This window comes from Xenopus tropicalis, chromosome 8 (assembly GCF_000004195.4).
Source record: "Xenopus tropicalis strain Nigerian chromosome 8, UCB_Xtro_10.0, whole genome shotgun sequence".
Lineage (NCBI taxonomy): Eukaryota > Metazoa > Chordata > Amphibia > Anura > Pipidae > Xenopus > Xenopus tropicalis.
Genome location: NC_030684.2, coordinates 37,843,409 through 37,870,516, shown reverse-complemented (window position 1 = coordinate 37,870,516; position 27,108 = coordinate 37,843,409). Strand labels below are relative to the sequence as shown.

Here is a 27,108-nt window from a genome sequence, read left to right as displayed (position 1 = left end):
TGACTATAACATTTCAGTATACAATTTTCCTGTTTATTAAACCTTATCTAATGATCATCATGATAATCATCAGAGGTCTGGCAATGCAGCTATAAAAACAAACGGTACCCTTATGATTGGCTCGTGGCCCATACTATACACTAGCATGGGCAGCTTTTAATTGTTCTATCTATTTGCACTCTCTGCAGGCAACAACCACCCCCCCAAATTCCTTCATATACACTTACAATTACACTACAGTAACCAGTGGCAGAAACCACAAGCTTTTTTGTGTGAGTTAACTAGTTAAAATGCTGTACAGGTATGGGACCCATTATCCATAATGCTCGGGACCTGGGGTTTTCTGGATAAGGGGTCTTTCCGTAATTCGGATCTCCTACCTAAAAACATTATTTAAACAGTAATTAACAATAGGATTGTTTTGCCTCCAATAAGGATTAATGATATCTTAGTTGGGATCAAGTACAAGGTACTGTTTTATTATTACTGAAAAAAAATGAAATCATTTTTAAAATTGTGAATTGCTTGATTAAAATGGAGTCTATGGGAGTTCCGTAATTCAGAACTTTCTGGATAATGGGTTTCAGAATAAGGGGTCCGATACCTGTATATGTTTAGTCTATACACAAGTAATTTTGGATGTCATTGGATTGCCCATGGGGAGACAAAACGCCCATGTGCCATTGCCCTTATCTTCTCTCGACCAGTGTGGGTCATTAATGGCCATGCCACATTACTCGCTGTTCTTGCAAATCTTTGCAGCCCATAAAATGTACCTTAACGGCACTGGCAAATGAGATAAATCAATAAATCATTGCTACCACCGAAAAATAATCTCCCGCAAATGCTTTCCCACTAGCAATAATGAAAATCTCCAATGGAAAACATATGCACTGAATGTGTCTCCCCACTGCCTATTGAAATTATTGTCGGTGGGAAGAGTAATGGGAAAAAGCCAGGTTTTTTAAAAATGTGGTTTTTGGCTGTACTGAGCATGCACACCTGGCACCAAGAAGGAAGAAGCAGGAATAAGACCACTCTGAGGTGCTCCCTGAGAAGTACCCCAGGCAGGGGCAGTTTTCTGCCAACAGGAGCACCGGCCCCGGGTATTAGGTGATTGGGGTGCCTTACATTTGGCACCACCCAGCCATTTAACCTTTTTCTTTTCCTTTGGGTCACAGAACTAAACCTTGCACAGGGGCCCATGGGCCAAAGATTCTTATCAGCAGTGAAACAAAAAGCAGTTGTGTAATTCATGCTTGTACTGCACATATCTACCCCAGCCAGTTATGATTACAGTATTATATACACAGATCATTTCACTTCCTATTACATTCTGGCACACTACAAATCAGCAGTTTATTTCAATTACTGAAGAAGACAAATGGTTAGTGTGGCTTGCCTGAAACCATAGGAACTAAATTCTATGGGCCCCAGTATAATGAGCAAGTGCTGCTTTTTAGGCTTTTGCTCTAGGGCCTATCCATATAATGGGATAAGGAAGGTACCCTACCCCTACCATTCGCAGGTCCTGTTTCTTCTCAAATGCAGAAATGATTCTCATGTGTCCTGGCAGCATGTGTCCTGCCTCCTCTTCCAAGTCCCTTTCCTCCTCCCCCATTTCTTCTCTCTCTATTTCTCTCCCCCACCCCTCCTTTTGTGAGATCTAGGAAACTTCCTTTCACAAATACCTGCAGTCCCGCCGCTACTCACCGCACACAGCGAGTCTGAGGAGTAAAAGGAAGATACCATAGAAAGCGTGGGAAGGGGGGTCGCAGATAGTAGAAGCGAACAGAAAGGGAATTAGGATAGAAGTGGGGAGGTCGGGGTGAGCAGGCAAAGAGGGGTGGGCGAGACCAACTGGTGCAGGGGAGAGAAAGGACGGAAGTTTTGGGCAACCAACAGGTATGTGCAGTACGGGAAAGTCTCTGGGCTCATTGTGTGGGTATATCTGTCTGTCATTTGCCCATCATTTTATTGTGGGAAACTGTATATTCTTTTCTGTTCTGCTTTCTGCAGATAACGCAGTGTGTTTGTACTGTCTGCCTACCCATGTGTTTGTTTGTACTGTCTGCCTACCCATGTGTGTGTTTGTCTGTCTGCCTACCCATGTGTGTGTTTGTCTGTCTGTCTAGTCCTTTTCAATGTAACAGCAATAGAAAAAATAGCTTCTGATTTGGACCCTCTCCCTTAATGTGCTTGATGTTTGCAAAGATGTAGTGACTAGTTCATTTTATGTATCGCTTGCCACCTCTGCAAAGCATATATCATTATCAAAAGCATATATCAGTGTCTGTGCAACTTTGTTGTAGGAGGACTACAGCCCCCTGTGTCTCAGCAACAGCTAAAAGTTATGAGTAGGATGCTGGGTGTTGTAGTTCTGTAACTTGTGTAGAGCCACAGGTAGCCCACTGGCAAACTAGCAAATCCCATTTGTGTACACATGCCCATGCCGGCATATTATATAGCAGCTGCTGCATTTCCTTGTCCTGTGTATATCTCACAGCAATGTAGGGAACTCACACAATTATGTGAGGCGAGGGGAAGGCAGAATCTGCCTGTGTATCTGCACTCCTGCATACATGTGCAAGGACTGTGTGTGCAAAAATATATATATACACACTGTGAGCTGGTTTTCCTAGTAAATAATGTAATGCCCAGACTGACTCATCACACTTTGTATACCCTTCGCCTGTTTTCCTCATCTTTTTCCCCTCTCTCCCTCCCCGTTCCACTCTACTCTCTCACGATTTATTTGCACTTTCCTTGTGCCTCTGACGCAGCTTGCCCCTTTCTGCTAGGATGCTTGGCCCTATTTTGCAGCTCCCTGCTGTTCATCTTCAGAGCCTGTCAGAGCTGGAGAGATTCAGATTGCGGGAGATTAGTCTGTATCAGCTGCATGAACGCGGCCTCTGCTCTGACATCACTCCAGGTAAGAGGATGGCTATGTGAAGTGACGACTGTAAAGCTACTGTATATCATACTGTGTTGCTTATGGCTACTGTATAGCCTGCTGTATATGACGTCACATCAAGTGAATGTAGAAAATGTGTATTGGCAGTGTGGCGCAGAAAGGATGTGAGAGCTTGGAACTGAAGAAGAGTTCTCCACTTACAGAGAGAAAATTAGCTGTTTATTTTGGGATTTCCTCTGGAGTGAAATGACAGCACGTCACACACAAGTTCTGTGATGCCCCATATTAATACTTCTTATTTGGCATTACTGTTGGTTGGATCGAGATGGATGTTTTAGCTAAGGCGGGCCAATAATCCCATACATATAATATTGTGCGCTATTGCCCAATAAAATATCACATTTTGTTCTATTAACTCATTTCCCTTCCTTGTAGACTGTCAACTTGTGCAGCCAGGGCCCATCCTTCTGTCTCAGTTGATGTGCAGGTCTCATTGTTAGTGTACATCTATTTGATTTTTACAGTATACCATGGCATACAGTTATCATACTCATAAACTACAAATTTTATATATAGTTATATTTGGACATGTGCAAATATGATCAAATTGAATAATCTGATGATTTAGTGGTTTGCCAGCCTTAGTGTGGTGATGACTGTCCTTTCCTATATCAATAGTGGCTCATTTCAGATTCCAGAAACTGCCTACAATAAACATTATCAGTCCCTGTTATGTCACTGAATTCTACATTATGTGTTCTGCAGGTCTTAGCTGGATTTTCATACATTAATGTGAATACTGTTTGAGTTAATGAAATTCACTAAGGGAGCATAGTATGTCATATATAAACATCTTTTATTGCTGTGATTGGAGAGAGCAGAGGGGCACAGACTATTCCCCACTAAACATTTAATGGGATTTTGGCCATGACAAAACAAACACTTATTTTCCAATGGGAGCCCAACAATTTTTAACCACCCTACTGAGATACTGAGCAATAATGACAAAAGTCAGTCATTGATAGAAATGTTACATAATGTATATTAAAAAGCAAGTAAAACCCCTTTTAAATTATCCAGCTACCTCTATCTATGTTTATGCCTCACCCAGATGTCAATCCACCACCCCACTAAAACCTCAACTGCCTGCAGAGTACATCTGAAACTCCCAAACTAACATTTGGCATAAGCAGTGAGCATGTGCTTAGCCATTGGCAAGGGGGGGCTAGCCACTTATTCCTCCAGAGGATGAAGAGATCACACTTTAGTGTCAGAAGAATGCCTGAATCAAATTTTGTGTGTGTGGCTATATTGTACTAATGTTCACAAGCCATTTGGCTGGATATCCCTAAAACTAGGCATACATGCCAACATTTTGCTGGCCTTTTTCACTGATATTGGCCTTACTGCCTGACTGTATGGGCACACATGTATACCATGCGCCTGAAAATGTTGTCTGCCAATGCAGTGTGCCACATTGGCAGATGAGGAAGGCCATTTGTGTACTATCCATTTGTTTAGCCCATGGCCCAGTTTGTCAGATGCCGCAAAGGTTGGGCAGAGTATGGCTACCTTTAGTCAACCAGATTATGGTCAGCATAACTGAATTTTTCTGGGGAAATTAACTTGCCAGAAAAAAGATCCACTTTTAATCTTCCCTGTAAATGAATGAAGATTATAACAGTCTTTGGTAATTACATACATTTCCTCTTTTGCATTTCTTAATATGTATGAGAAAATCTTTAGACTGTGTCTCAGCTGAAGAACAGTAAGTAAATATATTATAACCCCCTTCACAAAATGACAAAATGTCACAAAATGACAATGTTTGTCGGTTCATTGGTTGTCTTATCTCTGCAGACCAGAACAAAGCAAGGAAATCTGTAAGGCGCAGACTGGAGCGAAGAGGTATATAAATATATATACTATATTTATACTCTATGTATATATATATATATAGTGCTTTCTCAGTAACTCTCCCATATTCATTACATACAACATACTGCATAAACCCTGTAGTATAAACTCTAAAACTTCATGCTCCATTCAGGCTTTACATTCTGTATATTCTTCACATTCCTTTGTTTATACCCTGTAGGCTTAAGTGTATATACTGAGCACATACTCTCACATTCTCATTTTACATTTTTCTTTAACTGCACTTTATTATGCTTTTAGATGCCCCTCCAGGAGTGTTTGGGGTTCCCCTTTCAGATGTCATCGCTCAGGATCGTATAGAGCGGCAGCGGGTGTTCGCAGTTCGAGATCGCAGGGCCTGCACAGAAGTAGAGAGCAGCGTTCTGAGTTTTCTAGTTCACACACAAAGAGCTCCGCCACGAGGGTCATCACTGGAGCTGCCACTTTCTCCCACCTTCAGAGATGGTGTGACCAGGATTAGGAGAAGGGTGAGAGCTGTTTCCTGATGTTATAGCTTTAAGTTAGTATTTTATTACAGAGGATTTAACAGCTAACTTTCACAGTGATAGAGTGATGGCACACATGTAGATTGGTAGCCTGAAAATGCTTTTCCGCTGGCAACAATGTAAATTGCTGGTGGGAAAATATATTTGTCACATTGGTTTTCCAAAGTAGCCCAAAGTTTTTTAGCGAGAGAGCTTTGGAAAACCGTTTCGATGCATACTTTTTCCCACCGGCAATTTAAATAATCTCTAGTGGGAAAGAATTTTAACCTGTACCTTAACTACCTTTTAGGGCTCTGGTACACGGGGAGATTAGTCGCCCGCGGCAAAACTCCCTGCTCGCGGGCGACTAATCTCCCCGAGTTGCCTTCCCTCTGCCATCCCACCGGCGAACATGTAAGTCGCCGGCGGGATGGCAGACGCGGCAGCGCGATTTCGCGCAAATCGCCGAAAAAGACTCGCGAGTCTTTTTCGGCGATTTCCCGAAATCGCGCCGCCGCGTCTGCCATCCCGCCGGCGACTTACATGTTCGCCGGTGGGATGGCAGAGGGAAGGCAACTCGGGGAGATTAGTCGCCCGCGAGCAGGGAGTTTTGCCGCGGGCGACTAATCTCCCCGTGTACCAGAGCCCTTAAGTATTCAGTGTGTTCTTTGTTAACACTTGAAACCTTCACTATACTGCATAATCTTTTAGCAGAGGATTAATTTATGTTTTTGTTATTTACAAACCCTTACATTAAAGGAACAGTAACACCAAAAAATAAAAATGTTTTTAAGTAATCATAATACAATGCACTGTTGCCCTACACTGGTAAAATTTGCACATTTGCTTCAGAAACACTTCTATAGTTTATATAATAAGCTGCTGTGTAGCCACGGGGGCAGCCATTCAAGCTGGAAAAAGGAGAAAAGGCACAGGTTACATAGCAGATAACAGATAAAACACCATTGTATTGTACAGAACTTATCTGTTATCTGCTATGTGCCTGTGCCTTTTCTCTTTTAAATGGCTGCCCCCATGGCTACACAGCAGCTTCATTTACTAAACTATAGTAATGTTTCTAAAGCAAACACACCAGTTGTAGCAATGCAGGGCAACAGTACATTATACTGTAGTTTCTTTTATACACTTTGATTTTTTGGTGTTACTGTTCCTTTAATCTGTAGTTTAACATAACTGTTATAGAATGATCATCTAAACATCCTAGGGTGAAGACAGAGAGGGCGATTAGTCACCGAGATTTTTTAAAATCCCAATCGCAATGACAGAAAACAGAGTCATGACTTTTGTGGTGGGCAACTAGTTGCCACATCTGGATTTAAGAAATTGTTGCTAATCATCCTGTCTGTCTTCACCCTTATACAGTGTTATATCTTGTATCTATAGATAAATCATTTACCCATATGTACCAATAGTTTATAGGCAGTGTGCCCCTCTGCTGGAGTACCAACATTGTGCAAAATTCAATTGCACATTTAAAACCAATCTACCTACTTACTCATTTGGTGGAAGGAGTTCCTCCCCCCATTACCGTTAGAGTAAAGTGTAAAAAATGCCATGCTTTTTGCATTTTTGCACCCTTTCCCACACTTCGCACACAAGCTGCAGGGGCTATGTTAACTGCATTCAGCAGCATTGTTTAGGCTTGGGTCATTTGTTAGAGGGGGGGGGATACATGGGGGTATTGCACCTTTTGTTTTGTGTTCCTAACCATCGCTTTGTAAAGAAGGCCTGTAAAGTACAAGGTTATTTTGTGCCAAAACGCTGGAACTTAAATGGACCCAGCATCAAACCTAAGATTTTTTTAAATGATGTCTGAGGTAGGGTTGCCACCTCACCCCTTTAAAAGTTTAGATGCATTCTGCAGACTGAACTGATTTATGTGCAGCCATGCAGCATTCATCTAAATTAATAACTAGTTAGTCATGCAGAATGCAATTAAAGGGGTGAGGTTGCAGCCCTAGCCTCAGGTCTGATAAGATAAAATAACTGATGCATTTAAAAAAAAAAAAAACTATTTTTCTGTGACAGTATTTCTTAATATCTGGGTTACAGCAAGCGACAAATCTCTTGAAAATGCTTTCTCACTGGCAGTAATGTAAATCACCAGTGGGAAAACATATACATCACTCTATGAACACTCAGTGACTATTCACCCTGCATCACCACACCCACTATTATAAAAATTATCATAAAATGGGTGTGCTAAATTTTAGTATTTTCAAGGATTGAGAGTCTAAGGAGTTTGTGAAATATTTCTTATTGCTATAATTTGTATTTATCTTTGCAATTTTTGGCACAGCTCCTAGGGGTTTCTGTGCTTCTGAAGTTGATTGAAAAAAGATGGGGTTGTGTTAATAGAGGGTGATTCAATTCAAACATTATCTTTATAAACTGTTTCATTGCAACACATGGGAAAAAGTGGAGAAAATGGCACTGCAAGTATAAACATATATATATATATATACTTGGAAAAAGGTACCGCTCACACAGGTCTTAGGTTCAGTGTTGAAGTTTTATTGTAGAGGCAAGAGAACTGACGTTTCGGCTGCAACACCAGCAACACCAGCCAAACACTGTATATAAGGTTTCTGCTCACTTGTATTTGTAACTTTGACAAAGGCTGGTGTTGCAGCCGAATCGTCAGTTCTCTTGCCTCTACAATAAAACTTCAACACTGAACCTAAGACCTGTGTGAGCGGTACCTTTTTCCAAGCACCTGTAAACATTTCGTTGGGACTGCACCCAGGCACATTTACCAGCTTTACACGTGAGTGCCGGCTTCTGCTGCATATATATATATATATATATATATATATATAACTTGTGTGTGCCTACAGTCTATGGTTAGTTTCTGGTATGAGCGGAAGATCACAAGGGAATGGTCCCGAATGCTTCCTTTACTTATTTTCAGTGCAAAGTAGCAGAAAATAGCAATAGAAGACTCAAGGAAACTGGCCACACAGATTCTAATGCCTTTTTTATATATGTTCACGATCATCTGTGCTTATTGCCCCCGAAAAATTATTTGGGAGAACAAGAGTTGCTTTAAAGTCAATCAGCTAAAATAAAAAAACAGGACAACCAATGACTTTGCTGCTTATGTGGTATTATGAAGCAGTCAAGAATGGTCCACATAGCAGTATGGTCATCCTATGGGTGGATTTCCAACATTGTTAAACTTATGTCTTCATGAGTGTCATGAAAGTCTGTCGGCTAAAAATAGGCTGTGTGCGGCCAGCAGTTTGTGCTGAGTCTACAAGGTGGCTGGTAATTAAATCACTATGTTGACTGTATATAGAGGAAATATAGTACAACAGGTGGGAATGTTTTTCACATTATTTATCTGAACCTTATGTCAGCAGCCTGCGCTACTACTGTTTTCAGCAGCACAACTAACCTCTGATCCTGCTCCTTGACACCTTTTAATATCTCTCCCCTCTCTGTTCAGTTGCAGGGAGAACAAAACAATAAAAAATCCTCTCAGATTACTTGTCTGGCACAGCACCTTTTTTCCATATCCCTCTGCCGATTTCTGCTCTAACCCATTTCAGTCCCTTAAGCCTGTTCCCACAGCTTTCCTTGGAATGTTATTTATTTATGACTTTTTGAGAAGGATGGGGGAGAATAACAGGAAATCGGTTCCAGATGCTGCAGTTTGAGTTGCAGAAGAGCCAATTCTGTTCCCAAATAGTGGCAAATATGTCCCTCACAGATTATATATTACCATTACCCACTCCTCTCACTTTCTTCCTCTGCCTTTTATATTATTTTCACTGTAATGGTTTTTAAAATACTGATCTTAGGCTTCTACTAAATTCCACATTTATCATATGGAACATAGCTGTAGCAAGCAATGCCCATCAGCAGCAGGAAGGGCTAGCAAGTTATTGTTCAGTATTAAAGGGGGTATAGATTTATAAGAGGGAAGGGTCATTCTTCTTTTTTACAAATCAGAAACAATGCCCCAAATAGAAAATTCAGTCCAGGTTTGCTCTTCAGTGCTTTAAAATATATTAAAAAGAAAGTCCAAAGAAAAGCAACTAAGATCATACAGTGTTTGGAATGTTATGAGGAAAGGCTTTTCTAAATTGGGATTGTTATTTGCTGGAGAAATAGTGCTTGGGTGGATATATCAACTATGTATAAATAGACATGCATATATACAGTGGGGCCGTAAATAAACTCTCTGATTTGTTACTCAACAGCAGATCCTTCCAACAGACGAGAGGGCATCCATTCAGATTAGAAGAAAGTAGGTTCCATGCTACAATGGAAAAAGGGTTTTTTTACAGTGAGAGCTGTGAAGTTGTGGAATTCTCTTCCCAAAGCAGTTGTACTGGCAAAGGGAAAAATACAGTTACTGAATTCATTTCATCCAGGGACTGCTTGCAATATGTTATAAACAATTTCATTTTACATAGCATAACAAAGAGGCCCCTTCAAGCTTGTTTTAAGGTGAACTACCCTTTGATTCCATTGTTCTCATACTTAAGCATTATAAGGACTTAAACTGCATTTTTATTATCCTTTCATTCAGTCAGCTTAAATATTATTTCTGCCATATTTCCTCTAGATCCTTTGTGTTTCTGAGCCCTCCACTGCTGTGCATATAAACCAGGGCAGTTTCCTCTCTGATCCATTAAAGGTCATCCTTTAAGCCAAGCCATAGGATTATTGTTAAGGACTGTTAAGTTTTACTGCAGTCTAAAATTAACTGGCATTATGACCGTCTAATCCTACCTCCTTCTTCTGCTCCAAAAAACTGTTTAGTATAAAACGTCTTCCTGTCTTCAAGGTTTTATTATCCATTAAATTCCTTGTTACTTGTTAAGCACAACAACACCTCTCTCTGCCAGTGCTCTTATTTGTGTACTAACCAGTTGAATGTGAAGTGGATTTCTTTAATTCAGGTGTCCTTTTATATGTTATTAAAATGGTAAAAATGTTGGGGAACAACACAAGCATATAAAAGTTCCAGGGGTGCCAAATAAGAGCTATTAGTGGCTATTTGGTAGCCCCTATATGGACTGGCAGCCTACAGGAGGCTCTGTTTGGCATTGCACCTGGTTTTTATGCAACCAAAATGTGCCTCAGAGCCAGGAATTCAGAAATAAGCACCTGCTTTGTGGTCCCCGGGAGCAACAGTCAAGAGTTTGGTGAGCAACATGTTGCTCTTGAGCCAAGGGTTAAGGACCACTGCCAAAATTCTATCCCTTGTTTTATAGCTTGGCATTCTTTTGGCTTTACTTGGGTAGTGAATATATGTATGTAATACTATACTTAGGACTTTCTTTACAGTTAGGGGAGGAACTGCTGGGGGTGTGGGAGGTGCGACTGCAACCGAGCATGCACCCCCCTTGGGGGCCCCTCGGACACTCGCTCCGATGTCAACCAACTGTGTCCGGAGGGGGACCCAGTTTCACAGCCTGCACCCAGGCCATGTTGCTTATAGTTCCTTTATTGTTTACAGTAGCATTCTTACTGTTCCTCTAGTTCTGTATGAACTAAGAAATATGTTTTCAGATATTATATGTGGTAACCAATTCATTTTTTTGTTAGAGGAGACTCGTAAATGTGAAGTTGTCATCCATGGCATCAGACAAAGAGACAGCAAACCTTGTTTTTCAACATGAGTCTAAGGAATAGGAATAGTGGTGGACATACTTTTGCCTATTGTTTTATTAAAATAAAATATGATTTTTTTTTATTTTGTAGGGTAAACTGAAGCTACTCCATGTTTGGCCCTTGCTTGGTAGATAATAAGATTACCAGTGCACAGATAACACCCATGCATAATGCACTGTTGCTAATACTGTAATTAGAATTTCATTTCATTGGTACTGCCCTTTAGCTAATGGCACAGATATGTCAATATCTAGGCCATGTTTTAATGGTATTAGGCACAAAACACCTTTCAGCCCTATTATTCACATACTTACACACCAGCACTCTGACTACTTACATAACTGCACTCAATAATTTGTACATTTTCTGATCCTACTTCACCTCCTAGATTCCTGGAACATATTTACACCATCAGCTAGATCTCATTCACTTCTAATTCCACCTGTACCCCTGATTCTTAATAATACTTGCAGATTAGTTGTTATTGGCAGTGCAGTTTAGCACCTATGTTCTTAAGGGCTCTGGCACACGGGGAGATTAGTCGCCCGCGACAAATCTCCCATGTCTCAGGCGACTAATCTCCCCAAGTTGCCATCACCTGCCATCCCACCGGCGAAACTGTAAGTCGCCGGTGGGATGGCACACACGGCGGCGTGATTTCAGTGAGATCGCGCAAGTTGCCTCGAGAGGAAACTTGTGCGATCTCAATGAAATTGCGCTGCCGCGTATGCCATCCCACCGGCGATTTACATTTTCGCTGGTGGGATGGCAATGTGGGGAGATTAGTCGCCCGACCCCTAAATCAGCTTCGCTGAGTGCACAACAGGTGGGCCAGCTTCTTTACATGAGAAGATCTCCGATATAACTGTCCCTTAACACAATGGCTTTGTCCAGGTTAGTAAATGAAAGCTTTAAAGAAAGAAATCTAAAGTTTGCCTAGGCTGTTACTATGAATGAAAAGGTCACCAAGGAACCAGCCAAACATATAATTTAGGAATAGTTATTCGGCACATCCTCAGTGGGTGGAACTCATTAAATAAGAGACAGAAACAGCAGGGGTGATGGGGGGGGGGGATAAAAGGCAGTGACCGCAGGGGAGCAGTTGATAACATTGAAGGATAGTCAGGGAAATACTAACAAAACACACAAGACAAAGCTGATAACCATGAAATACTAATGAAGTATTAAAGGATCAGTAAAAAATCAAAATGTCTGTTTGTATTTGAGTGATTTGAGTCATTTCTAAAAAACATGATATATTTATTTGAAAAAAATTTTGGTTTTGCTTTGCAGGACTTTCTGACCCAGATTATAAATATATCTTCTTATATTCTCTGGGACAAAATAGTCAGTTACCAGAGCACTTTGCAATAAAACAGTAGACTCCACTTAATATAAATGTACTGGCACAGGAGACAAATGACGGCTCACTCAAATGTAAATTGGCTTTTTTTTCTTAACTACCCAGGGGGCCCTTTCAGTAGATTCCATTACAGAACTGGATAATGGAGATGCTCGTCTTCTGGAGGCTTTGCAGTTGTCACATTCTAATGAACTCCAGGACAGAAGAAAGGAACACAACCAAAAGTTAAGCCTGAACCCTGTTTATAAGCAGGTTCCAAGAATTGTGGAGAGGTGCTGCTCTCACTTAGAGAATTATGGTAAGTGTGTAACTGAGAGAACAATACTATGCCTCCCTTAGTAATTTTACATAGGGATGGACAATTTAGAGACATGCCAAAAAAAATCCTGCTAGCAGGGCTGGCCTTATTGCAGTTTATTTTAAATGTATGTATGTATGTATAACTTTATTTATAAAGCGCCACAAGGGTACGCATCGCTGTACAGTCTTACAGAATACAAAATCACACACAGGGAGGACAAGTGATATAATAAATAAATACAATAAATAAATATATGTATATATATATATAAGTGCCATGTGGTATGAGACACAGTAGGAAGGAGGTCCCTGCCCCGTAGAGCTTAAATGGAATCAGTGCTGCTATGCAACATGTAATTATTAGTAGTAATCTAATCTCATGGGGTGAAAGAATCTGTGAATTTTTCATGTCAGATAAGATGTAATATTTCATGACATGAAAATCAAACAATATATTTTCTATTTCAGGTTTGCATACTGTTGGAATTTTTAGAATCGGGAGCTCAAAAAAAAGAGTTGAACAAGTGAGTGTTGTATGCGCCTATATGATATGGTGTGTCGTTTTACTATTTCGCATACCTATTAGTATAGTATATAGTATTGTTCTGCTTCCAAACATGCTTGTGCTTAAGATGGCCATACCTGTGCTGAGATAACATTGGCCTAGAACTGTTTAGGACGAGTGGATCTTTGCATGCATGGCCAGCTCTACATTTTTTCTTATCTGACATCTACATCTGAGAAATGTGCTGTTAGGTTTATTTTTATAAAAACATTTAAAATGAAAACATGTAAAAATAAAGCCAAGTTTAAAAAATCTCAGGAATCTTAATGTTAAAAGGGACTTATTGTGGTTTTGAAAATTACCCTCATCATTTAAGAAATTATATGTAACATGATGGCTGATTTCATTGTTGGCTTAATGTTAAAAATGACACAGCCTGGGAAAACAGCCAGCATTAAGTGGAGCAGCTGGCTACTACTAATATGGTGTTTGGGGGAAATGTTTATGAACACTGTAAAAGAACATTCCTTCAATTTTTAGAGGTGTATAATGAACCTCTAATTCATAAATTATTAGGTGAGTACCAGGAAAAAGTGCCAATAAGATATAAAGCAGTAAAGTAAATTATGTGTTCCAAATGTATACTTCTTTACCCAATATCCACCATTTCTATGATGATGTTAACACCTTCTTTTCTTTAACAAATGTTTATACTAACCCTTAATATGTTTGTGCATATCAGTAGTTTTACTGCAAAGATGGCTGTTTTCTGCAGAAACAGCTGCAGTATATCAAGCCATTTTCTAAACTTTTAAACCTTTCTATTTTTATTCTTGTTAAGTCTGCAAAGAGGAGTGTGACAGCAGATATACCCCATATTGAAGATGCAATCTAACATATTAATAGAAAGGGAACATTATGTTTGCATTCTGTTAGCCTTTACAGCCAGTGTCTGGCATTAAGTGCTGCTGCAACCTGTTAATAGTATTCTGATATACTATTTGGATACCTATTCAATATGTATATATATGTATATATATTAGTATACAGAGAGGACCACATCCTATACAAGTCCTTGGTGCAGGTCAAAAACAAAAATATAATAGAAAGAGTGCCGCACACACAGGGGGTTGATGCAAAAGAAAAAAAATTTTATCGAAAAAATTCCAACGTTTCGAGCTCGACCAGTGCTCTTCCTCAGGGACAAACCAACAGACCATATCTCAACTCTCACAGTAAATACCCCCACCACGCTGTTGTCAATGTGTGTGTGTATATATATATTTGTATGTATATATATATATATATATATATATATATATATACAACAAAATAATATTAGAGATCTTAATTTATGTTATTTAAAACAACTTGCAGCCATATTCAAATTCCTTTGCCACCTATTTAGATTAAGACTATTGATGTAAAACTGTAAGAGGCAGATTTATTAAAATGTGAGATTAGAGCTCACCACAGAAAAATTCACCCACTTTCTATTTATTCCTAAGGCATTTTAAGAAGTCTGTTTATCAAATGGTGAACTCTAACTTTCCCTCGTTGATAAATACGCTTCTAAATCTCAGAATGAATTGAAAGTAGGTGAATTGTTCTGTAGTGAGCTCTAATCTTACATTTTGATAAATCTGCCCCTACATGTTGTATTCTAGATAATAAAGCTGATTTAACTGTAGATATATTAATAAATTTAATATATATTTATTAAATTGTGAGGTACAATCCCAGTAACATATCCGCTACTATGCCCAGAAAAAGGTGTATTAGACAGCCCTTGGCAAGTGTTAACAGTGCGCCCATAAGGAACGCACAAGATCATGGTTTATTTGAAAGGCCTGACAGCTACTAAATGTTAACAGTGAAACATTAAAAAAATAAGCCATCCTCTCTGATTTTTGGTGGTCCATTATTCTAGGAATTTATAGAATTACAGAATGCAAAAAGACTCCTTGCAGATGCTTAACCCATTGCCAGCACTTTGCTTCAAACAGATGTGTGCTATATACCACCTTGATAATCCCCCTATCTCTGATTAAAAAGCTCTAATAAAATTCATATAAAGTATATGGCCAATAGCATTTGGGCACTTGCTCGTTCAACATCACATCCCCAAACCAAGGGTATTCATTTGAAGTTAGTTCTCTCTTTCCAATTCATCTCACAGATGTTCATTTGGGTTAAGGTCAGGAGTCTATGCAAGTTATCAAGTTTTTCCACTTCCATCTCAGCCGACCTGGCTTTGTGCACGGGGCATTATTTTGCTGGAACTGGAAAGAGTTTCTCCAAACTACTGCTGCAAATAAGGAAGCCCAGAATTGCATGGCTGTTTGCCTATTTATATACCGGGCTCAATAATGTGTGTGGCTTAATTAGCCAGTTCCAATAAGTATATATATATATATATATGTGACTGTATCTGTGTCATTCTTAATGCATAGCTAACACAGGTGCCTAGAAGTAGTGATTTTCACATCTCTACTCTACAGGGGCCTTTTAAGTTTTTTGAGGACACTTAACCATAAGTTAACTGGTTTCTCTGTGTAGCATTATTTAGTGGCAAAGAAGCTACAGTCCCTTCAAGAGCTTTAAAGAGAACAAACTGTGCAAGACCATAGCACACAAAGCTTTTCTAAAAGCAGAAAGGCTCCATTTTATAAACAGATTTATCCTAGAGATGACAGTTTCCTGCTCTGCAGCAGAATTAAGAGCTCTAGGAGTGCTTTTGTGATGTTATCATGCAGGCATAAGGGCTTTATTCCATTACCTCAGATACAGTTATTATTACAGGATTTTATCTTCATAACGTCTAGTTAATGGTGACCTTTGCAGATAAAATAATGGGGAAGTCTGGGCATGTATTGCCAGTGCTCAAAACGTTTTTACATCTGTTTTTGGTAAATTTTGCTTCTTGTGGTAACACTACTTGTTTGTGTTCGCTGTGTAATGCAGAACTACCCAATCTGATGCTTATTAGCAAATGTATTATCATGGTAGACTTCAAAAATACAATTTTACTTGTGCCCTATAACAACCAGTCATCTCTTAACTCAACTCAATAGGACAAATAAAAGTATGAATATTGCTAAATGTAAGCCAGTTTGCTATAACAAAGTCTCTGTAACCAGCTGCGGGAAGAATTTGCTGTATCTGGTGATGTACTTCTAGGGGAGGACACGTGTGTGCATGATGTGTCTGCACTACTCAAAGCATTCCTGAGGGACCTTCCAGACCCTGTCCTGCCAAGAGAACTCTACTCAGCATTTATACATACTGCAGGTAAATGGTAAAGTTAATATACACATCCCCGATATGGTCAGTCTAAATCAGTGGCTCGGGGGCAACATGTTGCTCACCAACCCCTTAGATGTTGCTCTCAGTGCCCCCAAAGCAGGTAACAATTTTTGAATTACTGACTTGGTGGAAAGTTTTGGTTGAATAAAAACAAGATTAACTACCAAATAAAGCCCCCTGTAAGCTGATAATGTGCATAGAGGCTGCCTAATAGCCAATCAAAGCCCTTATTTTGCACCTCCATAAACTTATGATGCTTGTTTTGCTCTCTGAGTCTTTTTACATTTCACTGCGGCTCACGGGTAAGAAAGGTTATGGATCCCTGGTCTAAACCTATGAGATGCAAACTATCCCAACATTCCCTTGCTCATTTATAAACTAGTTTTATTCTGATTCTTAGCCAAATAATGTTGCAATTTCTAAATGTCTGGATCTTAGCATGGTTTTGTGTGCCAAGATCCAGGTTATTTTGATTAAAATTGGTTAAATCAATCCAGCAGTGTCTGTAGTTTCTTTTGCGCCAGTTGTTTCACCAGGAATGGGGAATTTATTGTGTTGGTACTATCTTTTAATGAGGGCACCACTGATTCTACGCTTTATGCACTAAAATAATAAAATTGCCAGAGTTATCCTTCTGTGTGTAAACTTGCTGGGTTATTTTGCACAGAAGCAAAAAAGTTCTACTGGATGATGTGGTATGCAGCTCTTTTGCCTGGCTTACTTTATTTATGGCAATAAAATCACCCGCTTAAACCCAACTAAATGGCACAGCTACTTTAATGACCTAATAAGTACAGAAGAAGCAGGCTTAATAAATCATGTAGAGCACACCCTTTAAAGTGAATGGTTTGCACCCTTATATATATATATATATATATATATATATATATATATATATATATAAAGGGAATGTTAGTTATCAGTACAGAAAAGGATTAATTTGCCAAAAATCCTTTCCAAGTGAAAAGATAGCTGTGGAGTTCACCTCTGACAAAATGTGCTGAATTCTGTTTGCATTAATTTTGCCCCTGAGCACCAGGGTTCTATGCAGGCACTTTCTCATAAAGAAGATTTTGGATAAAATAGATGAAAATAATATTCTTAATTTTGGAAAACAGTATACAACATAAAAAGTGACTGAACCTAAGTGAACTTAAAGATGAGCCGCTAAACAAACTAGGGAAGGCAGCTAGAGTGGAAAATCCTAAAGAATCATTTTAGCACTCAAATAGGCAAAATAACTGACTAGACACTATACTCTCTGGTCTCCCAGCAAGGTCAAGAGGGACAAATTCTGATGGCTTAGTGAATGAGCTTCATGCATTTGAAAAAAATAAAAATATTTACAGTTTGGTATTATATATACTTAGTTCATGTGACTATTTTTGCATTTTATTTACAGGCCGGGGTGAGCGGGAGCGGCTCAACGCCCTGCAACTACTGGTTTTTGCTCTCCCGATGTGCAACGCAGACACATTGCTTCGCATTCTGCAGCTTTTACATAATGTGGCTTTACATGAGCATGACACAACCAGTTCCACAGGAGAGCAGGTAAGAAACTGGCGAAGCAGGGCTGCTGTATTTGTATCATCTACTTCAGCTAGGGATCTCTGGGCCCCACTGCAATAGCGAGGAGACTGGTGGCTGCTGCTTTGTTTCATATGCATAGCATTTACAGAGCAGTTTTTTGTTTTTTTTTGTTTTATTCAACCACCAGTATTAGCAAAGCTGTCAACCTTAATGGGTTAAGCTGGGTCTGAGGTAATATAAACCATTAATTAGATGGTCATTAGGGCAAAGAAACATCGCAATTAGCTGTACCCAGGTCATGATACATGCGGATTAATTAATGTTGAGCTGCAATGCAATTCTTTTCACAATGTTTTATTTGTTTGCAAATCAGTTATGGGGAAAATAAGTAATAAAAGTGGTATTTATAGGAAGATATTTGATGCTCACCCACCTGTCACTGCGCTGGCTTTGGGCAATAAAATGCTCATATGCTAAAATATACAGATCTAGTAGCCAACTGCAACCACTCAGCAGATAGCATTTACTAGTCAACTGTGTGAAATCTTTTTTGCCCTCTTTATTAAGTCAAGCTGTGTGTCCGCACTCTAAACCAGTTTAACAGATGGGTGCTGAAGTCAAAATATGTAAATACCTATAAACAGGACCAGCACACCATTTTACATTAATTCTTCTATTTATTCATTCACCGCGCATTCACGGTGAACATAATATAGTTTTATTATAGTATGATATATATATAGGAATGTACTGTATAGATTGTATGGAAAAAGTACTGTGATAAAATAGACATGGAGGTAGGGAGATATATACATTTAATTAAATGTATTTTAAATACAGTATGAAAATATAAATAGCTAGTATATCTGGCTGGTTTTGTATGATGCTTCTGCCCCTTTTTGTGTTAATTGCGGTGCTTTAGTGCCATGTGAAAATATATGAGCTCAGGCAACTCCTGTATTGGAATCATTGGACTTATACTGTGGCCTGTGTATAACAGAGTGCAATAGGCTGATAGTAGAGAAGGGGCACTGCCATACCTTGTGTAACAACAAAATATCTTCTTCAAACCACCTACTTATTTGTGTATTTAAAAATGATGCCAGACAACACAGTTTGGGTTCCTTTAGTTATAAACTGTCTTTCCGTATAACTAGCAAAGAAGGGAGCATGGCTTTCATTCTCACAGGGTGTGAAAGCACTGGCTGTGTGTATTTATTTTGCAAAGAGAGAGTGTCTTTAAAGACTGAATACAGTGTCCTCTTCCCACAGGTACCAGGTAATAAAATGTCTGTCACCAACCTTGCCACTGTATTTGGACCAAACCTGCTACAGGGGGTGAAATCGCCTGAGTCTGAAATTCAGAGTTTCCAGGACAGCTCAGCCCAGATCAGAGTGACGGAAACCCTCATACAGCATTATCAAGAGTTATACATGGTGAGCACAGTGTTCCATTTTCTTTCTGTGCACATAAGGAACTTTTTTTTTTTTTTATAAAATTGTGTAAAATATTCTATGCAAAAAAACATGTAAGTTATTGCTTTCCCTCCCTTGTAAATTAACAGCAGGTAGTGTGATCTGGGAATTTTTTCATTACAAACATTTAGGGCTATTGTTTTACACAATTTTAGACCTTATTTAACCCATTAAAGTCAGGAAGACAATTCAAGCAGGTATTCAGTATTCATGTATGGCGTGAATATTTGTGTCAAATCCTGTGTAAAATTTGTGGAAAGTAATACTGGTTTTATGCATATTTCTTTATGGGAACTTTACATTCAGATACAGAATACAACAAATATTCAACAATTCAGTTTGCAAAGCATATGTTTGGGTAGCTAATAAGGGGATAAATGGCTCCTGTAGTCCAGTGAGCTACGGTGTTATACATGGCTTATGCCAGTGCTATCCTCTTACAAGCAGAATGTATAGTGATTAAGGTTCTATCGATTGTTGCATTGTGTGATTTTTTACAGGTTCCTTCACATATACATGGAGATATACTGATGAGTTTGCTGCACTCGGATCCAGAAGTCATTGACTTTTTGTTACGTAGGAAATTCTCAGTTGCGCAGTAAGTGTTTTGTTATTCCTTCTTCATAAAGATAAATGCACACGTCTTTACCTGTCACAAAAATGTAAGGTTACTTCCACTGCCAAGGAGATATTGTAGTCTGGAAGTATATTATTGCTTATAATAACACACAAACATAGGTCTAATATGTTGCTTATTTAAAGCTAGTACAGGTATGGGATCCCTTATCCGGAAACCCATTACCCAGAAAGCTCTGAATTACAGTCTATCTCCCATAGACTCCATTTTAATCAAATAACTCCTTTTTCTCTGTAATAATAAAACAGTACCTTGTATTTGATCCCAACTAAGATAGAATGAATATTTATTGAATGCAAAACAATGCTATTGGGTTTAATTATGCTTAAATCATTTTTTAGTAGAGAGATCCAAATTACGTTAAGACCCCTTATCCGGAAGACCCCAGGTCCCAAACATTCTGCATAACAAGTCCCATACCTGTACTTTAGCTTTACTTTCTCATTTTGTAGCTCTCCAGCACCCATTCTACACATTTTGTGGCCTCTCTGGTTGAAGCCCTGCCAGCAAGATGTGTAATCACGATAATCTTTGGGATCTTCTCTCCCCTTTGAAACTGAAAGCAATTGATTTAAATAAAAATTGGGCATATCAGTTATCACACAGAAGCAGAAATTTGCAATTCACATTAATTCTAAGTTCTGCACATGTATCCCCACCGCCAACAGTTCATTCTGACATATTCATCTGTACGTTGCTGAGGATGTCCTGGACTTTGCTGTGGATGGGATGAGGACAAGGGCTAAGAACCAGGGACGTAGTTGCTTTAATATAATTGTATGTATAAACTACAGAATGGAATGGTTGGGGTTGAAGTTGTAAAATACTCTACATACCACATTGCATTTATAATTTAAAGTGAAATATTTATTTCTCAATCCAAACATACTTACATGGGACAATGCCTGCATACTTACATGGGACGATGCCTGCATACTTAGACAAGGAGGAAAAATATGTTTAGTTTCCAGTGTCAGCTTAATAGACTAATTACCCCATAAAAATAAGCAGCTACTAACATGTTTATTATAAGTAGTTAAAGGAGAACTAAACACTATTCCTTTCACCCCCTCCAAGCTTCTTCCCTGCAAAAGTTATTGTTCAGAAGTCTCCTTGTGTGCTAACCTGCTATAAACCTACAGAGTTATGTGCTGAGTTTTAACAGAGCCATCTTCTGTCTGTCTTCTGATCCTCTTTCAGTCATCAGTACAGACCATGCAGGAGTATGTGCAGTTAAAGCTGATTCAGGATATATATTCAACTGCTCATGCTCCTTCAAGATCCATGTGAGTGCTCTAACAAAAGAGGATCAGAAGTCAGGGAAAGATGGCCCCTTTGAACGCCCCCTGCACAGCTCTGCTAAATTATGGCAGTTCATGACACAGGGAGAAAATAATAGATGCTGCGGGGAGGGAGCTTGGAGGCGGGGTGAAGGGGGGACTGCGAATAGTGTAGGGTTTAGTTCTGCTTTAAAGGGCCACAATGTCCTCTTGTTTGTTTATGTTTTTATATGTAAAATAAACTATATTTCCAGTGGACATGCACTGTCTGCAGCCATTAGTATTGTGGGCAGATAAATTAACATTCCTTGCATTATATTAACAGGGTCAGACCATTATTATGTTCATAGCCATTAATTTGAGCTGCTATGTCAGCAAAAGTATTCCTATGTATAAAGTGCATTTGAACAAGAACATTATTTGTGTGCAGTATTACTTTATGGTCAGAAATGAAGAAAAATGTTGGAAATCCAGAATGGAGACCCAACAAATAAAAGGAACTGCAAATGCTAAGAAAACACATAAATATCAACCAACCCTGAATAGAAAAAGGTAATTTATTGGGCAACATATAATTACAATATTCAGTCAATAAATATCACATTGATACAGTGGTGTGAAAAACTATTTGCCCCCTTCCTGATTTCTTATTCTTTTGCATGTTTGTCACACTTAAATGTTTCTGCTCATCAAAAACCGTTAACTATTAGTCAAAGATAACATAATTGAACACAAAATGCAGTTTTTAAATGAAGGTTTACGTTATTAAGGGAGAAAAAAAACTCCAAATCTACATGGCCCTGTGTGAAAAAGTGATTGCCCCCCTTGTTAAAAAATAACTTAACTGTGGTTTATCAATTTCAATTTTCAATTTCAATATCAATTTCTATAGTCACCCCCAGGCCTGATTACTGCCACACCTGTTTCAATCAAGAAATCACTTAAATAGGAGCTACCTGACACAGAGAAGTAGACCAAAAGCACCTCAAAAGCTAGACATCATGCCAAGATCCAAAGAAATTCAGGAACAAATGAGAACAAAAGTAATTGAGATCTATCAGTCTGGTAAAGGTTATAAAGCCATTTCTAAAGCTTTGGGACTCCAGTGAACCACAGTGAGAGCCATTATCCACAAATGGCAAAAACATGGAACAGTGGTGAACCTTCCCAGGAGTGGCCGGCCGACCAAAATTACCCCAAGAGCGCAGAGACAACTCATCCGAGAGGCCACAAAAGACCCCAGGACAACATCTAAAGAACTGCAGGCCTCACTTGCCTCAATTAAGGTCAGTGTTCACGACTCCACCATAAGAAAGAGACTGGGCAAAAACAGCCTGCATGGCAGATTTCCAAGGCGCAAACCACTTTTAAGCAAAAAGAACATTATGGCTCGTCTCAATTTTGCTAAAAAACATCTCAATGATTGCCAAGATCAATATCTTGTAGACAGACGAGACAAAAGTTGAACTTTTTGGAAGGTGCGTGTCCCGTTACATCTGGCGTAAAAGTAACACAGCATTTCAGAAAAAGAACATCATACCATCAACAGTAAAATATGGTGGTGGTAGTGTGATGGTCTGGAGTTGTTTTGCTGCTTCAGGACCTGGAAGGCTTGCTGTGATAGATGGAACCATGAATTCTACTGTCTACCAAAAAATCCTGAAGGAGAATGTCCGGCCATCTGTTCGTCAACTCAAGCTGAAGCGATCTTGGGTGCTGCAGCAGGACAATGACCCAAAACAAACCAGCAAATCCACCTCTGAATGGCTGAAGAAAAACAAAATGAAGACTTTGGAGTGGCCTAGTCAAAGTCCTGACCTGAATCCTATTGAGATGTTGTGGCATGACCTTAAAAAGGCGGTTCATGCTAGAAAACCCTCAAATAAAGCTGAATTACAACAATTCTGCAAAGACGAGTGGGCCAAAATTCCTCCAGAGCGCTGTAAAAGACTCGTTGCAAGTTATCGCAAACGCTTGATTGCAGTTATTGCTGCTAAGGGTGGCCCAACCAGTTATTAGGTTCAGGGGGCAATTACTTTTTCACACAGGGCCATGTAGGTTTTGATTTTTTTTCTCCCTAAATAATAAAAACCCTCATTTAAAAACTGCATTTTGTGTTTACTTGTGTTATCTTTGACTAATAGTTAAATGTGTTTGATGATCAGAAACATTTTGTGTGACAAACATGCAAAAGAATAAGAAATCAGGAAGGGGGCAAATAGTTTTTCACACCACTGTATATAATCCACCAATAAATTAAATGGAAAGCATTCATAGTGTAAGTATTGACAGATGAACTTATAGGCTTCCAAGTAAACAGACATACAGTATAGGAGTGTGTTACAGTACCTTCCAACAGATTCATTAGAGTAAAGCCAGAAGGTATGGTCCAGGCTGTACAAGGACAAAGGAGGATGGTGTAGCTTCTGTCTTTCCTATATTTTTCTTTTTCCCTGATATTGATGTTATTACTTGGGATACTCCCACTTATGGATTACCTCTAATAATTCCCTCTTCTTCCCGTCTTTGTTGGATGGTTGGACTTATCTACACGTGTGAGATATAAACTACAGCTCCTTTCAGCTACTTCCTGGTCTAGTGTGAAGCTCCACCTCTTTTTATATTCTTTACTTCTACTTTTGACTGTGAAGATGGTCAAAGAGGAATCTACTGCGCATGCCTGTTGCCTCCTGCTCCAATGGAAATCAATCATGCACGCCCAACATGCACCTCTTTGATTTTCACACTAAAAACTGCACCAGCGTGGGGAACTTCTGTAAGAGCATCAAGTTGCTCTCTTTTTATGCTTCTCCTGTCCTTCTTTTCGGCCACAGGCATAATAAAAAGCCAGCTTTTTGCTTCTAAGTTCAGCTTTTCACGCAACTCCAAATATGCACCTGACTGGGACCAAAGAGGAAAAAAAAGATGAAAAATATGAAAAGAGGAAAAAGATGGTGATGTGGAGCTCTCACAGAAGTACCCCAGGCTGGGGCAGTTTTTAACAAACAGAAGGTTAATTATTTTAATGCCTAGGGGAGGCCTAACATTTTGTGATTATAACTTTCCTTCTTCTTTAAAGTCAGACCGAATTCTCATGGGCTCAACAAAATATTAGTAATAAATGTCCACCAACATCATTCAGTGTCCAAACCTCTCTGTATATACCACTCGAATTAGAAATTACGACAACTTCTTGGTTTGTTGTAAATAAAATATACTAATATGTTTGATCCTAGGATATTGGATGGAGCTGCTCAGTCTTCTCTTGATGTACAACAACTGAAAAAAGATTTGAGGTGCTCCCTGTTGCCTCATAGGCCTCTGCAGACACTTATGGAAATGCTGAGTATAGGAGTCAAGTCTGGTAAGTCACTGAATTTGAGGCAGTAGAAATTAAAATCCTTAATTTTTTTTTCTTTACCTTTTTTGATCCTATCTCTGTTTCTTATTTCCTGGCAGATTTCCTGGATTCTCGTTTATCAAGACGGCGTCCGTCTCGTTCTCAGGAGGATCTGACAGTTTGCCCTTCAGAACCGCCTACAAAGACCATCTTTCCTTCTCGTCCCCGTTTTTTGCCACTATTCTCCAAAGCAACAGCATCTCCCCAATCACATAGTTTGGACACACCTTCACCTGTGTTGTCGCCATCCAAATTGCAGATGGTTACAGAGGAGATCACAAAGACTTTTGGTTTTGGCAAAACAGCTGTATAACATGAATACCTATTCACTCCACATTACCTGACTTGCGTTATCTATCACTGCTGCACTGTGTATCCAAAGCAACCAGTCTGGATTATTGGTTGGCTGTGACATTGTTTAACTACTTTCTCAGTAATAATTTACATAACCCTAACAATTTATGTTGCCAACTGACCTCATCCCATTAGGTACATCTTAATATGTTACATAACTTTGGTTAAAAAAGACTCACATCCATCAAGTTCAATCTTTTATATAAAACGAGTCTAACTGCTAGTTCATACAGAGGGAGGCAAAAAATAACCCTTCTAAAGCCTCTCCCATTTGGGGGGAAAAAAATCCTTCCAGACTCCAAGATGTCAGTTGACCATTCCCTGAATCAACTTGTACTAAGAGCTATTTCCCATAACCCTGTAATTCCCTCACTTGCTAAAAAGCCATCCAACCCCTTCTTGAAGCTATATAATGTATCAGCCAGTACAACTGATTCAGGGAGATAATTCCACAGCTTCACAGCTCTCACTGTAAAAAACGATTTCCGAATATTTAGACAGAACCTTTTTTCTTCTAGTAGGAATGGGTGCCCATGTGTCTGCTGGAAGGACCTACTGGTAAAGCAGTAGAGAGGTTATTATATGATACAGTTCTGAATCGGGTTGTGTTTCAGGCGGAAAGTCCCCAATTCCTTGACTGTGCCAGCAGTCCGAGGGTACCATGCCTGGGTATCCAGCTCTAATGTAGGCTCTAATCCCCCTGCCTACCCCAATTAAAATTTTCTCTCCCTGACCTGGATGATTTGCCTCTGGGGTCCTGAGGCAGGTTAGAAGCTAACGACTTGCAGGTAGAGGCAGGCAGCAGGAACAGGGAAGTAGCATAGCAGGTCCAGGTCCCGGACCAGTGCAGGACTCATATGGTCCCCTTTATATTTATATTGTTATCATATGCGCCCTAAATGCATAAACAACCCCAACTTGGCCAGTCTTTCTTCATTGCTGAGGCTTTTCATACCCTTTACCAACTTGTTGGTTGCCCTTCTTTGGACCAGTAATATCCAGTATCCAGTAATATCCTGTGAGCACTGGATGCCAAAACGGCACAGCATATTCTTGATGGAGCCTTACCAGCGCTCTGTAATGGCTCCTAGAATTAATTGGGCTGCAGAGTTTTGTGTCATCTGCACACATTGTTTATAATACCATTGCTGCAGAAGCAAAAAGTGCATGAGCCTTGGGGAAATAATCACCAGAAGTCACCATAGGTAACAAGGCAAGGTTCTCTATTGGATCCACTTTTATTTAACTTGTTTAGTAATGACTTAGGGGAAGGTATGGTAAGTAATGTTTCAAACAAGTTAAATAAAGGTGGATCCAATAGAGTACCTTGCCTTGTTACCTATGGTGACTATTTCCCCAAGGCTCATGCACTTTTTGCTTCTGCAGCAATGGTATTATAAACAATGTGTGCTACAAACCCCTGATAATAAAATCATAACTGATACAGAGATGCCATGCCCAGAACCTGATTTATAGCAGTGGCGCTGTAGAGTTAGAGCAGCCTTAAAAATCAGACAGAGAATAATGACTTCCAGTGCTCTGAATTGTTGAGTGTATATTTGTGTTCCAGAAATGCTGGCAAAACACTTTCTGCATCAGTAAGAATTGTCAAGGGGGTATCAATATTGCTTTAAGTCTTTTTTAGCATTACAGGGCAGTAAGCAATCGCTTTTAATAAAAATATTTAATGTTTTTGGATAAAATCCTGCTCTTATTTGTTTGTGTATATATAATATTAAACAGCTTTTAGCCATGGTAAAATGACTATTTACAAATTAAAACGGTAGTTCCTTGTACTTTGCTTTCCTAACCACTAACTGAGAAGCATCTTAGTGCTGGGCTTATAGTGCTTCAGTGTTAGGCTGGGAGAGGCAGAGCCCACCAGAAACCTGATCAAAGGGTCCCCCCCCAGCTAAGGGCCCACCGCTCCCCATAAATATCGGCACCAGCACAGTTAAGAATTTCACAATGCATTCTTGGGTTGGTGCCCATATA

The 27,108-nt window shown here is 39.4% G+C and overlaps 1 protein-coding gene and 1 long non-coding RNA gene across 5 annotated transcripts in view; one reads left to right on the top strand and one right to left on the bottom strand.

The window, feature by feature from the left end:
• LOC116406542 overlaps nt 1-1,542 on the bottom strand; it is a 56,518-nt gene extending 54,976 nt beyond the window's left edge. Inside the window, exon 1 of one of the 2 annotated variants that reach the window (XR_004219528.1) lies at nt 1,520-1,542. This is a non-coding gene — a long non-coding RNA (uncharacterized LOC116406542). Of the gene's footprint in view, nt 1-1,513 lie in introns of both variants that reach the window. The other variant, XR_004219527.1, reaches the window with a different exon arrangement.
• An 83-nt stretch (nt 1,543-1,625) lies between these two features.
• Nucleotides 1,626-25,485, top strand: arhgap36 (Rho GTPase activating protein 36). 3 transcript variants are annotated; one of them, XM_031890638.1, is made up of 12 exons: nt 1,627-1,905; nt 2,784-2,932; nt 4,775-4,822; nt 5,093-5,319; nt 12,431-12,623; nt 13,094-13,149; nt 16,271-16,421; nt 17,839-17,987; nt 19,239-19,403; nt 19,943-20,040; nt 24,596-24,723; nt 24,819-25,485. In XM_031890638.1, the coding sequence occupies exons 2-12, from the start codon at nt 2,803-2,805 to the stop codon at nt 25,070-25,072; spliced, it is 1,599 nt and encodes a 532-aa protein (XP_031746498.1). In that variant the 5' UTR covers nt 1,627-1,905; nt 2,784-2,802; the 3' UTR covers nt 25,073-25,485. The 3 variants fall into 3 exon arrangements, with proteins under 3 accessions (XP_031746499.1, XP_031746498.1, XP_031746497.1); XM_031890637.1 differs by having other exon boundaries at nt 1,628-1,905; nt 2,802-2,932; XM_031890639.1 differs by lacking the exon at nt 4,775-4,822 and having other exon boundaries at nt 1,626-1,905; nt 2,802-2,932.
• Nucleotides 25,486-27,108: the final 1,623 nt, after the last annotated feature.

Coding starts and splice junctions, on each gene's coding strand:
- arhgap36 (XM_031890638.1), top strand. CDS start 2,803: ATGCTTGGCCCTATTTTGCAGCTCCCTGCTGTTCATCTTCAGAGCCTG. Junction 2,933..4,774: donor CTGCTCTGACATCACTCCAG/GTAAGAGGATGG, acceptor TTATCTCTGCAG/ACCAGAACAAAGCAAGGAAA. Junction 19,404..19,942: donor ATTATCAAGAGTTATACATG/GTGAGCACAGTG, acceptor GATTTTTTACAG/GTTCCTTCACATATACATGG.